Source organism: Atractosteus spatula, chromosome 8, assembly GCF_055471065.1.
Source record: "Atractosteus spatula isolate fAtrSpa1 chromosome 8, fAtrSpa1.hap1, whole genome shotgun sequence".
Lineage (NCBI taxonomy): Eukaryota > Metazoa > Chordata > Actinopteri > Semionotiformes > Lepisosteidae > Atractosteus > Atractosteus spatula.
In genome coordinates, this window is record NC_142713.1 from 19,278,498 (window position 1) to 19,294,305 (window position 15,808).

At 39.2% G+C, this 15,808-nt stretch overlaps 1 protein-coding gene across 1 annotated transcript in view; it reads right to left on the bottom strand.

The window, feature by feature from the left end:
* Positions 1-15,808, bottom strand: part of mapk8ip2 (mitogen-activated protein kinase 8 interacting protein 2) — a 68,088-nt gene that overhangs the window by 12,315 nt on the left and 39,965 nt on the right. Inside the window, exons 3-5 of the mRNA XM_088923205.1 lie at positions 8,979-9,212; positions 7,920-7,998; positions 502-3,249 (exon numbers count right to left, since the gene is read on the bottom strand). Coding sequence (XP_088779331.1) covers positions 502-3,249; positions 7,920-7,998; positions 8,979-9,212 — 3,061 coding nt within the window. The remainder of the gene's footprint in view (positions 1-501; positions 3,250-7,919; positions 7,999-8,978; positions 9,213-15,808) is intronic.

Here is a 15,808-nt window from a genome sequence, read left to right on the forward strand (position 1 = left end):
CTGGTGAAGACAAAAGGATTCGCAGAATTCGTATTTGTATTCTTGAAATAGCTTTCATATGAAAATGAGATTGGATTCACCCTGTGTTTCATAATTCTCACATGTAAATAAGATCTATCCTGTCCTTTTCTCTTTGGTATGCTAAGTGGGACATTACATCCAAAAAGGATGTCTGTACCAGATAAAACAACAAACACCCTATTGTTGAAACAACAAACACCCTATTATAGATAATATATACAATAACATTGTAAAACAAATAGAAACAAAACTGCATCCAATTTTCATATCCAGAAAGTGGTATTCTGAAAATATTCCTGAATATAATAAATTATACTTTACCTAAGCTTTCCTGTGTAAGTCACTTATATCACCCATAACATAAAATTTATGTTACAAATATCACCTTAAATAAAAAACGATACATATTATTCCTGTGAGACAATGTCATTGATGACATGATTTCTTTTCTTTTCACAGCTACGGTCAATTTATACTTACTTGATGACCGTGAAGTGCTGTTCACAAAGACATTCAAGAACTTCTTGGAGAACTGCACATCAGCTTCAGGGGATGAATCTTCAGAAGAACTTAGGATTTCTGGACCTATCCCATCAACTTCAAAATCATTGTTAACCTCAAGGTCACAATTGTCACAGAGTGTAGAGATCTCGCTGTCATCACTCAAGATCGACGTGCATCTCTTTAAGCTGACAAGCTCCAGGGTTGTGTTTTCATCCACCACCAATGTGTACTTAATTGAGTCATAAACTAAGGACTCATCAACCTGCTTGGTTGTCAAAGAGTTTAGGGGTGGGAGGTCTTCTGTATTATCTTCAGCAGCAGAGGAGGAATCCAATACATTTTCACGATATGGAGATTTCTTTATGCCTTCAAGAAAAGAATCTTCATCATTGTCAGTGGAGTAGGTCAGATTGAAACACCTGTTAGTTTGAGCAGTGGGAATATCTAGAGTCAGGCTGCTTTTAGCCTCTTTAATGCGATCTAATGTGCTTGTGTCTTCACTGAGCTCACGGCCTGCATCTTTGTCACTTTCTAGTTGCTCACTAAGGCATGGAGATGCAGGTTCATTTGGTTCCATTGATAAATCATTATTGGGCTCGATCGTTTCTTCTTTAAGGTTTTTAGTTACATTTGCAACAGAAGCATTATCAGAAACATAGGTTTTATCCAATTCCAGCACATAGGACACTTGGCTTGTTGCTTTGAGTGCTTTGAAAGTACTATTATATCGGTCAACAAAGACCGGAGAGATTGTATCATTTGTGGGATTACTCATATAGAGACAGAGGCCTGACGTTTCTTCAGTCTGAGCTGAATCCAGTTTAGATTCTATGTTTTTCTTCTTTTCTTTGGCTTCACTTCTAGGTTCACAAGATCTGGAGTCCTCTGTGCTCTCTGCACCCCTCTTTGAACCCATCTCTTTGTTAATTTCTTTATTTAAATAACTCTCTTCAGAACTTTGTACCTGCATATCACCATTTGATTTCAGCTTTTGGGATTGGCTGTCTAAAGGCTCATTAAAAGCATCTGTCTCCAAATCTGACGTGGGTGAAATGGTGTCAGATATCGAGCCAGACCTTTTGAAGCAGTCCTCTGGGCAGCTGATGGGATAAGAACCCTCTGAAATCATTTTATTGACAAGGTTACTCAGAAGCCAGGGGGAATCAGAGTCTTCACTTAAGTCTGCCTCTGACTCTGATTCTGAGTCATACTCACTGTTACCCTCATAATCATCCATCTCAGGCATGAGTTTTGGTCCTATGGGCAGGTAAAAGGACCTCTTGAAACTCTCTAAGCTGTGGTCAGGTTCAATCTTCAGAACTAGCTGCCTTGAGAGACTGTCTTCACTTTGGTCAGCAGGAGGAAGGGTTTCATCTGGATCCGCAGTGTGTTCACAAGCAAGTTCATCAACATTCTGTAGTCCCATTAATGCCTGACCATCATCAAACTGTACTGGGGCCTTAACGTCATTTGTAGGCGAAATAACTTTATCAGACTCAGGCTGCCCAAGAAGTAAGGAAGCCTTGATACCTATGATCCCACTTTCTGCCTCTAGTTCAGTCTCTAGCTCTTGGTCAGAGGTAGGAGAGCTTGCTTCTTCGATAGAGTTTGTGAGGTGTGAGGACCGGCCACTGCTGCTGTCACTAGTGAGATCCAGCTCTGTCTCCGAAATGGATGAGATCATGTTGCTGACCAAGGGGCCTCCACAGGCAAAGGCGGCCTCTAACTCTCCTTCAATGTCGGAATCAGAACCCGGAGAGCTAAGTTCATCTATATTATGACTGGATGGTATATACCTTTTACAACTTTTACTGGTGAGGTCAGCTTCAATGCCTGGGTCAGAAGATGGAGAGTTGGTATCATTAGAGGAAGAAGATGGATGACCATGTGCACTCGCACCATTATGGCTATGGGATTCTTCTAGTTCGGCATCTGATCGACTACCAGAGGACACGTAACTAGAGAAAGAAGTTGGCTCAATGGGCGGAAACTCGACATAAGATGAGCTTCCAGCTTCTTTGAAGTTCAAATCATAGCTTTCTTTGCATGTAAAATCAATGTCAAAGTCTTTTTCAAGCTCATCATCTGATATGGGTGTCTCAGCATCATTAGGTACTGGTGCAGTAGAAGAGAGGCATTTACTGGTGCCATCTAAAGTTATGTCATTTTCTATTTCTGGATCTACTACTGACTCTGAGGTGACAGTGTAAGTATCATTGTTTTTTCTAGATTGCCCCCCCCACTTTTTGGCATAGTCACAAGCCAGATCATGGTCAACTTCAGTATCAGAACTCTGTGAGACTTCATCTATCACGGGTATGCTTGTGCCCGGTCTGGTAACCTCAGCACTGGGCTCCTCTCCAGCATCTGAACTTGTGGTCATTTTATGTTGACCAAAAGACCCTGTTGAAGAGAGATACTGTTTAGGAGAGATTCGGCTGTCATGGAATGGTGAATATAGTGGAGATGGTGGTGAAGAGATCATGTTCATATTATAATCTTCCATAGCAGGGTCAGACATTTTTTTACCGTATTCCAGCGTTTCCCGTCTGTTGCCCTCAAAGTCGTACAGGAGGGGCTTGAGTGGTGACAGTGTTTGCTCAGTGTCCCCTGCCTGTTTTGGAGTTGTACCTTTGCTTTGAGACCCAGCGCCTGGTGCGGCTGCACACTGACCATTCACATGTGTACCATCTTCAAGGCAAGAATGGGATGGAGATAAACGTCCTGAAAATGAGAACACAACCCCTTCTGTTACATAGAGCAATACTATATGGAATAAGCAGTGCTAAAAGAAATGAACATATTCAAATATTTTTAAGAAACAAAAACAATTTTATTCATTTATATTACCTGTTATGATATTTAGCACACTTCCTGCCACTATTTGAATTAACTGAATATAATTGAATTATCCAGAATTAACTTTCAGACATCAGATTCTACACCTCTTACATTGGGATAATATATGTGAGAGGCTATTGTGATTAGAGTATCTGGTGTTACAGCACAGCACTGCAATTCAATGTCATTAGCTGTTAAATGGTTATAATGCATATGGAATAAAAACACCCTGGCGGACCACAACAACATTTTTCTTTCTTCTTTAGTATAATTCTTTGATTTCACTAATATCATGGTTGCACTGGATAGTAACCAGCTTCCTCTTATGTATTGTACAACACAAATTGATGAGAAAGCTGCCTAATCATAATGTCAGTCCAATTATGTTCTCATTTTACTGCGGAAGTTGAACAGCTGTTTCAAATGATAAATTAGGGTATTTGTACATTTAATATATTGACTTTTCTAAACATAGCTATTATCTCCTTCCAATATGATTATACTGTACTGTATGTTGTTTGTTTTAATCTGGAATAGTCAACTGTCAGTCATCATGGCTCACTGTTATGACTCTTGCTCCACAAGACAGATGACAGCAACACGCATGAACCCTTCAAAACACACACAATTAGACCACTCACTTCAATCCATAAAAACCCCACGAGTTACAGGAATTGACAAATGACAAGTAATAGTCACACAGCAAACAGAGGATATCCTGGCCAGCTATAAGCCAACCCAGTCCAGGACATCTCTGGGCTACCACTTGGGGAATTCCAGTCACACTTTGCGAATGACAAAAAATCTAATTTGAACCAGAAATGTCTTAATTATAGCACCTACCTTGTTAAAAACACAATCTTTGACAACCACAAGACAGACAAAGCTTTCCCTCAGATTAACATGCAACAATTCACAAAGTAGCACAGTTTGACACAAGCCAAAGAAAAGAAGACCTTCTATTGTACACTGATATTTCTGTCTTTAACTTTCCTAATGGGCTTGAAATAATTACAGGAAATTGCAATGATATAGTCAAAAAGCTTTGCTTGTAAATCTGCAGGTCAACAGAAAGGTAGGTATGGCCAGCAGCCATATCACCTTTCAACTCACAGCTGGCAACCTGCTAAAGCTCAGCAGGTGTGAGCCTGGTCAGTGCCTGGATGGGAGACCTCTTGGGAACAACTAAGGTTGCTAAGGTCCTAATGCTTCAGTATAGTGACGGGAACACTGAACAGTTAAAAGGCACTATCCTTCGTTAAAAATCCCAGGGTGTTTTTCAAAAAGAGTAGGGTTGTATCCCCGGCATCCTGGCCAAATTTCCCATTGGCCTTTACTAACCATGGCCTCCTAATAATCCCCATCTCTGAACTGGCTTCATTATTCTGTTCTTCTCCCCACTTATAGCTGATGTGTGGTGAGTGTAATGGTGCACTATGGCTTCCGTCACATCATCCAGGTGGGGCTGCACACTGGTGGTGGTGGAGGGGAGTCCCCATTACCTGTAAAGCTCTTTGAGTGATGTGTCAAGAAAAGCACTATACTGTATAAGTGTAAGCAATTATTATTATTAAAAGTAGTGAGTATTTTTCAGAATCAGTTTTTATTAGTTTAAAATTTCAAAAAACAGAAAAAGACAAGGACAAAATAGTATAACACAACAACATTCTTGCCCACCACTCTATCATTAGTGGTACAGTACCTCCTTCCAGAGTTTCCACCTGAAGGGGCCCTAAGCGAGAATTAACAAGAAAAGACAACTACAAAAGCTCTACCAGAGCACAGCCCACCTCCCATGGGTTGTGTAAGCACACACCATTGGTGGTGAAAAGTAATATATTTGTACTGTAGCAATCTGCCACGGTGATGCACAACCAAAACTGAGTCTGACCTTTCCCCTTTCCCCACATTATGCATGCTTTCTTTCTTTCCCTCTCCCACCCATAAAAGAGGGGAAAGATACCTCTGTCTCCTTCAATACCTCGTGGGTTGCTAATGGATGCTGCATTCTCTATTCACTCTCTCTACCACACTCAGTGACCAGCACATACCTGTTAATAATTAAGGGCATTAAACCCTTGTGAGCTTGCAACACTGCTGTCCTGCTCTCCCTCCTTTTACACTTACTGACACAGCATAATGGACAGAGAGGATCACAATAATACAACAGTATGTAGAAATCACATCAAACTTGTCTTTTTTATGTCCAGTGTTTATCAAGATTATATATTTACCATATATTTACCATGGGTGAAACCCAAATCAACACTTTATAATCTTAGCCACAGTGTCACAGGTGTCCTCTAGTCCAAATAAACTGACACGTTCTGGCTAGAGCTGGCTTGATCTGGTTAATGGACCTGTGGGACTCGGTGAGTTACAGGGAAGCCTGTGGAAAATATGGTAAAGGCCGCACTGTGGTGCAGCACTGATCCTAGACGGGAAGGTTGAGTGAGTTGACTGGATGCCAGGCCCAACGGTGAGAAATGTTGAGGAAAGGGAATGGCTTGCTGGATTTGGGTTAGCAGGAGGTTAGAACCTGAAACTGTCACGGGAGCCGGTTCTGACTCCCGTGGAGTGCGTTATTAAAGACCCTATGCAGACGGTATAATCCGGAAATGACTGGAGAATGTCAACTGAGGAAGGTACAATGGGGTTAGGATGGGTTGACAAGACAGGGGGCAGTGAGTGTAGTGATCAAGTGCTTGGGGGAAATGCGGAAGCAACCAAGTCCAAAAAGGGAAGTAGGGGCACAGTCCGTAGTCCAAAGGCCGGGAGATCCATCCAAGACAAACAGTTAAAAACAGAAACTGGGTTGGAACCGGAACAGGAACAGGAACTAACGGGACCAGGCTCTCTGAACCCCAGACACAGACGCCAGGGAATAAGGCCTGCCTTCGGGCTACCCGTGAGCCTGGGGAATAGGCAAGCCTTGTGGCATCCATCTTCCAATACTGAACCCAGAACTGCAGAGACGCTAGGCTTTTAACCAAAAACCAGACGAGACACACCAGGAAATAATAAAAACTAATCATAACAGAAAGGGGTAGGAGCGCCCTCTAAAGGAGGGATGTGGAGCATAACAGAAACATTGCCTGGCAAGGTAGCAGTACATCTTCTCACTACAGAAAGGAGAGTAAAGGCGTCTAGACAGCACAGAGGAAATTATTAAAATATTCTGTGTCTAAACAGGTGCAGGGAGATAGATGTCTTAAAGCTTAAAAGAGTCAAACACCAGGGTTTGATACAGAAAAGCCAAGTAGGACCAGCAAAAAGAAAAGAGAAGCTGAATGAGAGATATTGTATCAGCCAGGAAGGAAGAGTAGTGGTAAGTGAACATGAGAGAGAGGGAATATGGAAAAGTGTAAGAATGCAGAGAAAATGTACAGTAATTAAGATAAAGGTTAGATCGTAGGGCGAGTGATAGTGTCAAATGAGTCTAGTCTTTTGTAATGTTACAAAATAGGGGGATTAAAATCAGAAATTAAGTATCGGTTCCAAATCAATCATATTCACAGTTCTGAACATTCAGACCATTATGTACAGATCAGTGAGAATCAATGCCCTGCCTTATATAGACATTAGACTATCTAATGCTACCCAGTACCTGAGCTACCAAAGGAAAAAGTGTGAATCCCAGATTTATTCAAATAAAGCTTACCTGGGATTAAATTTCTCTTTTAAATGGAAATTAAACAAATGGGAACCTATTTCCCTTCTATAACAAAATGAGAGACATCTTAAGTGAATAGAACTAAAAGAGAAACAGTTTAACTTCAAGTAGACAGTAAAACAGCAGTTCCTTACTGAAGCCATAGATAAAAACTCTTTATTGTTCTAATTGCATTTAAGTTCTGTAGTACAGCACAGTATATTCACATCCTGTCTATTCATTGTATTCCCATTGCAGCTACTGTACTTTCATTCTTGCTTCTGTTTCTTCTCTCCTCCCACCATAAAAAGTATTCAGCCCAGTGCTATTTCCATGATATTCTCAGACCCATAATTATGCAGGTATTTGCTGATCTACTTTACTCTTATGGTCGTAGCAGAGCTCACACTACAAGGCTCGCACATGTATTCGTGGCAAACAGCGAACTGGCCAATCTAAACTAGATATACAGTAAAGCATAGTTTTAAAAGACAGGGGCCAGTCAGTATCCAGGAATTATCCTCCATCAAGCAGTACTGAACAGTTTCAACCATTTGAAACATGCCCTTATTAGGAACCTCACAGTGCAAGGCTATTAGTGATAGAAAAAATCTTTTGCTAAACCATAGTTTGATCTTGGAGAAATAACAGTAGTTGAAAGCACATGCTCCTGCAAATGAAATTAGTTTAGTGTATTGACACCACTAAATTAGGTACATGACTATTTAAAAATATAATTTGATTTTTTAGATTGGATTTGCAGATTAGATTAGATGCAGAATGCTTTATATGTAGATTTCTCAAAGAGGCATGTGTTTATCTTTGAATTGCATTTTTATCCCTGTCTTACATAACACTGGAAGTACTCAGTGACTACAGTCACTTCAGGAATTATGCTCACCATTTGAAGAGGGGTGACGAAGAGATTCCTGCCAGCTGGCTTTGCGTGGAGAAAAACTCCCATTGTTATTCAAGGAATCCTATGAAAAGAAAATGTTTACCTTGTCACACCATTGTATATTACTAGCACACTCCACTCCTGATTTTCTTTTGTAACTTCATTTTGGAGTGAAATATTTTGAAGGGATTTAAGGTTTGAGATTTGTACCTATATAGTGAATTCTATCTGAAGCAGCAGCAGCAATACTGACTGACACTAATCTGATCCAAAATGCTTTCTGAAACATTTTTTATACTGTAACGCTGTTACACTAGCAAACAGCAAACGACAAAAACTAAAAGAATCAATTAAATCAATAGTAATTATATATTTAATTCCTTTTATAATTAGCTAGCCATGAAGCAATTGCTTAGATCATTTATTTTTTGGTCCTACATTATAATGTAATGCAAAAACAGATAAAATGTATCCTTTTAAACAAATAAACCAAAAAATGTGAAAGTGATCATCTAAGCTGCTTTTTTCACAATCAGGCCTATAAAAACCACATTTAACCAAGAAGCCTATATTTTAAACTCTTATCAACAGTTTTAAAATGTTTATATTTTGAACTTGAAGATGTTACTGTTTGAATTCCTGAGATGTTTTTGCTTTCTTATTGAAAATTGGAACTAAATCTTGCTCAGTACAGTAAACAGTTAATTAAACAACATTACTGGTGTAATTTTTTTTCATCTTACTGCATTAGTATAAGGACAATCGCTTTACAGAAGACAAAATTGTGACTGTTGTAATTGGAGAATATTAGTGATGCCAAGGAGCAGGCTGCATTCATACTAATGTTCACAGGTCCTATAATGATGTTACATAGATGTTGTCATCCTGGCATACAAGACATGAATGAGTTAAACATTATAGTTATAGATATCTCTTTTACAATAGCTATGCCTGAGCTGTATATCTTACAGGGTTTCTTACAAGAAAGTCAGAAATTACGGACAGTGATATGTACTGGCTAAATATATTGTATAGTATAATACTGTGACTTTTCCTCGTTACCTGTGACACTGTGTGGGTGAGGTTTAGTGTCGTTGGGCGGTTCTTCTGTAAGGTGCCCATTGATGGAGAGGCAGGAGGAGAGGCAGACGGGGAGGGCAGTGCCTCAGGGTCAGCCTCTTCCTCTTCGTCGTCATCCTCCTCATCATTGTCATCAATCATTTCAAATTCCTGGAAGTCATCCTGGAAGGAGCACACTGGATGATGGAGGTCGTTCTTCTCAAGGATGAGGCAATCCTACAACAAAGAAACACATTTATCTGGTTACATGATACTGCTGGAGTAGAAGAACTCCAGTTTCTGACCGACTATCTTTACTGGCAGATCCACCAGCACAGGTTGCTAACCAAATTCATTATGCTTTTCAAGTATAAGTGAAAGACTATGTGAAAGACTATGGTGATTTTTTTTTCCTTCCTTTGTTTTAAAATTGCTCATGTTCACAGATTTTGCAGATGAGCAACTTCACACTAAGCCAATGAACTTGGACAGATTGGATATCACATTTGTGACAGAAACTGGGGTTCTGCATCAAAGACAATGTTGGCCTATCACACCTATATAAAACCATTTTCAAAATGTTCTCCTTAAGATATACCAAACTGTTAAAATGAGTTTGGTCAATTAACTCCAAACTTTACAGATATAATATTATAGTATCAACAAAATACATATGTAATACTGGGCTGATGATATATGCTAGGATGAGTATTTCAATGCAATTATTTTTTTATTATTGATATGCATTTTGTAGCATTATCATAATATTAGCAATGTTTGCAAACATAGTAACTGCCATTAGAGTGAGTATCCCATTAAAATCTAACACACAGTCATAGACACCAAGATGGTCACAGAACATTTTGTTCTCACACCTTGAACTGCCTTTGTCTTGGGAATTGCAAAACTAATTCAACTAAAATGTGGCAGAATTAATAAATAACAAAATCTGCTTCTGATCTGCAAACATCCATGGAAAGGCATTCCAAAATATTTCCCACAATCATGCTAGTCAAAACAACTGTTAGGTGAAATGAGACTTCTTACGCAAAGTCATGCTGAAGGACTGTTTGGTAAATTAAGTTTAAACATGGTCAAACATATCTTTCTAATGACAGTACATTTAACATAATGAGAAATAGTATGCCTGCATAAAACACATTGGCAGCCTGATGACCATTTTGTTCACAAAATTCAAATGATCATTGTCTGGAGCTCTACTACACTGGTTGACTTGAAACTTAAAAGATTTTCGCAAAATTTAGAGCCTTTTTTAGACCTGTACCTCCCAGACTGAAGCAATGTTATGTCCACAATTTGGAGATACTTCTCTGAACCATATTCCCCAGAATGCCTTGGGGAATGAGCTGCTGCCCTCACTGACCTGACCAGCTGGTGTAAGACCATTAATTGGGTGACAGTTAAAAAACCAGGTAGCTGAGGCTTTCCTGGTTGGTCTATCTGCCTTCTGGGGACAAAGAAGTGTCCCCAGAACGCATCACTGTGGAGGTTGTGAGTTTTCTGACTTTTTGAAAAAGATTGGAAGAGTTTTGTTGCATTTTCAAAGGAATTTTGTTTGGAGCCAGTAAGTAGCTTAGGATCTGCTTGATTATAGGTAGAAATACACTGGAAGGAGTCGAGGAGTCTCATTGAGGATTATTTTGGTGTGCCTTTTGAGTTGTGTGTTTAATTCACCTATTACTGATCCTATTTATGACATCCTGTTCCAAATGTATTTGATGAAACAGGCCCCATAATGCCATCTACACATTTCTGAAAGAAATCGGGTTGGGTGGCATGGTGGAGAGTGGTTAGCATTACTGCCTTACGCTGCTGGGGCCCTGGGTTCAAGTCTGGACCTGGGGTGGTGTCTGTGTAGAGTTTGTATGTTCTCCCTTTGTTCAAATGGGTTTCCTCCAGGTGCTCCGGTTTCCTCTCACAATCCAAAGACATACTGGGTGGTTGACTGGTGTCTGGGAAAAGTGGTCCTGGTGTGAGTATGTTCGTGTCTGTATCTGTGTGTGCCCTGCGATGGACTGGTGTCCCATCCAGTATGTATCCTGCCTTGTGCCTCATGCTTGCTGAAATAGGCTACGGCTTTCCCATAACCCTAAATTGGATGAAGCAGAAAATGGATGGATTCTAGTTTCCCTTAAGTTTACTTGACATGCACTCAATAGTAAAGAGTAAATCAATAGGGACTTGCTTGGAAGCCTTGAAACCAGCTTGTTGTTTTCTATTTTAAATTTGTGTTAGAAAAATAAATCAATAATGTTTGTCTTGCATTATCTGGCTAAAGTCATGCTTATTTTTTTTGTGATTCACATAATAATTGCTTAGATTATGTGTCTTAAGAACTCCCTTTATGGAAAACATTGCAACATTTACAAAATAGAAATTGAGAACATGGCTTATTTAAAAAATGCCCATGTCATGAAATTCCCAGTTGACTTTAAAAAGGTTGAGCTGTTTAATGAGTGGTTAGGTTTTCTTTAGGTGCATGTTTAACATACACACATGTGAATATATACAGGACACTTAGTAATGACTATATATACTGTACATGCAATGAAATTGTATATATAACGAATTATCACATAGGTTTCTGTCATACAAAAATGCATAACTTTTCAAATCTTTATTTACAGTAGAGCTGTAAACTAGTATAAGTGTTGGCAGCTAGGTGGCATTCACCAGTCCTCTCAACAAAAGCAAGATAAAGCACATCTTCGTTCTGCCTGCATAGCATCTGAGAAAGTATATAGACAATTATCCAGGCAAGGTTACAAGCAATCTCTAGGACACTTTTCTCTGTCTTTTTCACCACGTATAACACAATTAAAAATAATCTGTTACAGACTCCCCAGGTAGCTTCAAATTCACATTAACATAAAAGGCAATGCAGCTCTCACAATTCATTATATCCCTCTTCACAGAAAACATTTGCAGCACATATGCTGAAGATTGAGCACTGGTTCTTAAACAAGTGGATTACCCACCATCAAAGTGTGACAGTAAGGCTCAGGTGGCTGTCTGTAGGCTATTTATAAAAACAGGTTTTCAGGCGCAATTGGCTGCTGTGCCTTAGGAAAACCCACTTTATTTCTATTTGCTTGATGTTTTGCTTAATCTGTTTAGAGTCTTTAAAGAAGTGCCCACCAAGGCATAAAACTAGGCTGTCTTATGCTTTTCTACCAGCATTTCTTAACTGCATTCAACATCTTAAACCCTTTCTTAAGGTTATACAGTCTCCAAACTAATGGGATTAATATAGAATCTGACTTCAAACAGTAAATGTCATTGGTTATTGTGGCCTTTTTAGTGTTTAGGAACTCTGATTCAGACTTGTCTCCTCATTAGAGAAAGATGTATTAGTGACCTGCTGTGTTTCCATTATATCACACATCTCCGAACGAGCTGATGAAAAGGAAGCGAAGTCTGAACGTCATATGGGTAGTAAAGTCGTGGTCACAACTGTGACTAGTACTCCACATATTCTTATTAATCCACAAAACAAATGAGGTGACTAATTAACAGAACAATATTACACAAATGTATTGTTGTTTTTTTACATTTTCAATATTTTCCCAGTAAACCACAAGTTATGACTTATAGTATGAGAACAGATAAGGTACAAAAACAGATACACAAGATTTTGTCAGTATGAAACGATCCATGCACTAGCGCACTGAACCATTAACCCTATTTGCAATAACAACGTGCTGTCCTGATAGTCAGCAATGAAGTTATCGTCAAATTATGTGAATACATTTCAGGATAACAGCTATACAGCAGCACAACAAAGAGGACACTACCAGGTTCATAAAATAAATAAAATAAACAAACAGAAAACTGAAGGTGAAGAGCTTGTTACATTTAAACTGTTACATTTCCTCCATTGAATGTGTTAAAGACAAGGTGATTGGTATAAGCTAGACAAAAGGAACACAAAAGAGCATCGCTTGTTGATAATCATATATCGGTGACACAAAAAATACAAAGCATATACCGTAAATATTTACACAGGTACCAGGCAAATCACTCATTGTAAGTAAAAGCAAACATGGGCTGTAGGATATAATAAAACCTTTTGGAGAAAGTGATTTGAGCGTCAGCAAACAAAAGAGAGCAGACATTTTTTGCCTGCCTGCTAAACCTAACGGTGTCTTTGTAATTGGTGAGCAACACTTGTCTCCTTGTTGATAAATTCACTCTCATCACATTAATATTTCACAGGAAGGAGTCCAGCATGAGAAAGGGCATGTCAGAGGGACTCCAAGATCAGAAAGAATAAAAACAATCAATAGAGAGTCTTGGGTTTCTAGAGTTCCTGTGTTTCTATATTATCTTGGGTTTCTGCAGGATTACTGGAAAGTGGAAGAGGGGTCACAAACATTGCAAGTTTTGGCCAGTAAGATTAACCTCTGCAGATTGAAGAAGGTTTACACTTCATGTCATAAATGAGCACATAAACCAGAAGACAGCCAAGACAAATGTTAAAACTTAAGGAAAGTCCATAAAAAGACCTTACTGTCACAAAGCGTCTTTCAGGACCCTATGAAGACAGCACAATCTGGAAGGGAGTGAACAGACACGGGGAGGAGATGAGAAACTGGGCTGGTAGACGAACAGGGGGGCGTGACAAAGGCGCTTGGTTCTCGGGGGGGGCGTGGCCCAGGCAAAAAAGTCCGAAGGGTGATCATAGAGAAATCCATAGGAAGGCAAATGTCCTGAGCCGCGTGGTCTATCCATGACAAACGCAGACGAAGTTAAATGCCGGAGCGGGATCTGGCGAAGGGTCGGGGGAATAAAAAGGGGTAACGGGGCCAGGCGCTCCAAGCCCCGGACCCAGATGGTCAGGACGCCGGGGAAAAGGCTTGCCTTGGGACAACCTGGAAAATAGGCAAACCTTGTGGCGTCCATCTTCCAAAGCTGAGCCCGGAATAGTGGGAGCTTCTGGCTTTTAAAGGGGAGACTGGAACAAGAGACAGGTGCAGGAGATCAGGTAAAATGCGAAAGAGCCGGAGCGCCCTTAAGGGGGAGGGATTACAATCGTGACACTTACATCCTTAGGCAAAATTGTCTTGGATGCAATATAGAAAATAGATACAAATTTGGACTTATAGTTAACAGATCCACCAGTAAAGATGGCTGCAAAGTGTACTTGCCAATGCAGTAACAAATAAAGATGACCATTTTACTGTACTACAAAATCGTTGTCAAAAAGTGACAAAACGTACACCTAAACTGTTCACAGGGGAAAAAAAGGCAAATGTACAGTATGGCAGCCTGTAACTGAAGAAATCTGTACTTTTTTTCAAAACCTTGCGCATGCAGTTTGCCTTTTCAGGGTCAACTGGGAAATAATGGTTCCAGAATGGCCTATGTATCCAATTTTGCAAATGCATTTGTCTTTCAAATGAGGCTATGGTGCTAGTTCGCTTAAAAGTCTATGTAGATCCAATTAACACAATACACATGAATGCTGAGGTGTGGAGGTGAGGTGTGGGTTGCAATGCAGCAATATACTATAGCTCGTGTTCAGAAGTTCCTGTTGGAGCTTTTACTCATATTTTATTCTTATTTAAGGTCATCCACATTGTACTCTATCCAGTATCTAATCTAAGAAGAGATTATTTGATATATATATATATTATAAATAGTTATATATAGTTTCCTTTTGTGTTGTGAAAACGTCATCTTCCAACATATACAAATTATTTTAGCAAAAACTGGAGTAGAAAGAAATAAACTCATTAATAAAATGTACAAACCCAACTCGCGCAGTAACACAAAATGGTGCTGATAGTGTCAATAGTGTTATCTTAAAATATTTGTGCTGTTACAGATTTTTGTTGATCACTTCCAATTCACCAGACCATGGTGTTAGAATACATACTCTCCACTGCTATTTTTCAAACACTAAACTAGTAAACGGTAGTAGCAAGCTACAGGGGCAGCAAATTTATCTTTGCCAAAAAAAGACATTTAAGATTAACAGGAAAATCTACCGTACTGTATGTTTCCATTGTTAATTTAATGGTGCCAAGGGATTCATTAACATTGGATCACGTCATATACAACTTCCACATGCTTACTAAGTAAAAAAATCCCTTGTTATCTTCTGCTATAAATTTGGCAGTATCCTGGGATTAATTACCATAGATTCACAGAATTACCAAGGATATGTAATTGCATGCTGGGAAATATAATCCTACAACATTACCATAACAACTCATTTCTGTATAAAATCCACAGACCCATGTTTTCTGGAAACAGATTTTGAATCCATAGATTCTGGATGTTTGAATGTTATTCTATGTAAAACATGTGAAATAAAAATGTCAAGGGAGTGTCATCTTAAATTGTCTTATCAGTACAACTATGTTGTCTAATAACCATATTTACTAGAGCGCATACACTTATAATCTATTTCTGTACTGCTAAGCAGATTTGGTATTAAGGGATGCAAAGCTGTTCAAGGTACCAAAAAAATTTCAGATTTCTACAAAAGGAAAATGCAAAATACAAAGCACGTGCTCAAGACCAGAACTGTGTAATCTTCAGCGCATACCAGTGTTTTAATTCTCATACCTAAACAAAATGCTGTACCTTTTGTCTCCTACACCACCAAAAACCTCTTCAATGTATAGAATACTCGAGACTGCATCCACCCCTAAATACAGCTCAAACCATGGCCAAGTAAGTACAGTATATCTCTCCTGCTGACAAAAATAAAGAGATGAAAGAGATAATATTGGTGCTCGTGTAATAGTAAATTTGATTTAGTCAGGTTCTCACATAGGATGTGCCTATCATTTTTTTTCAATGAG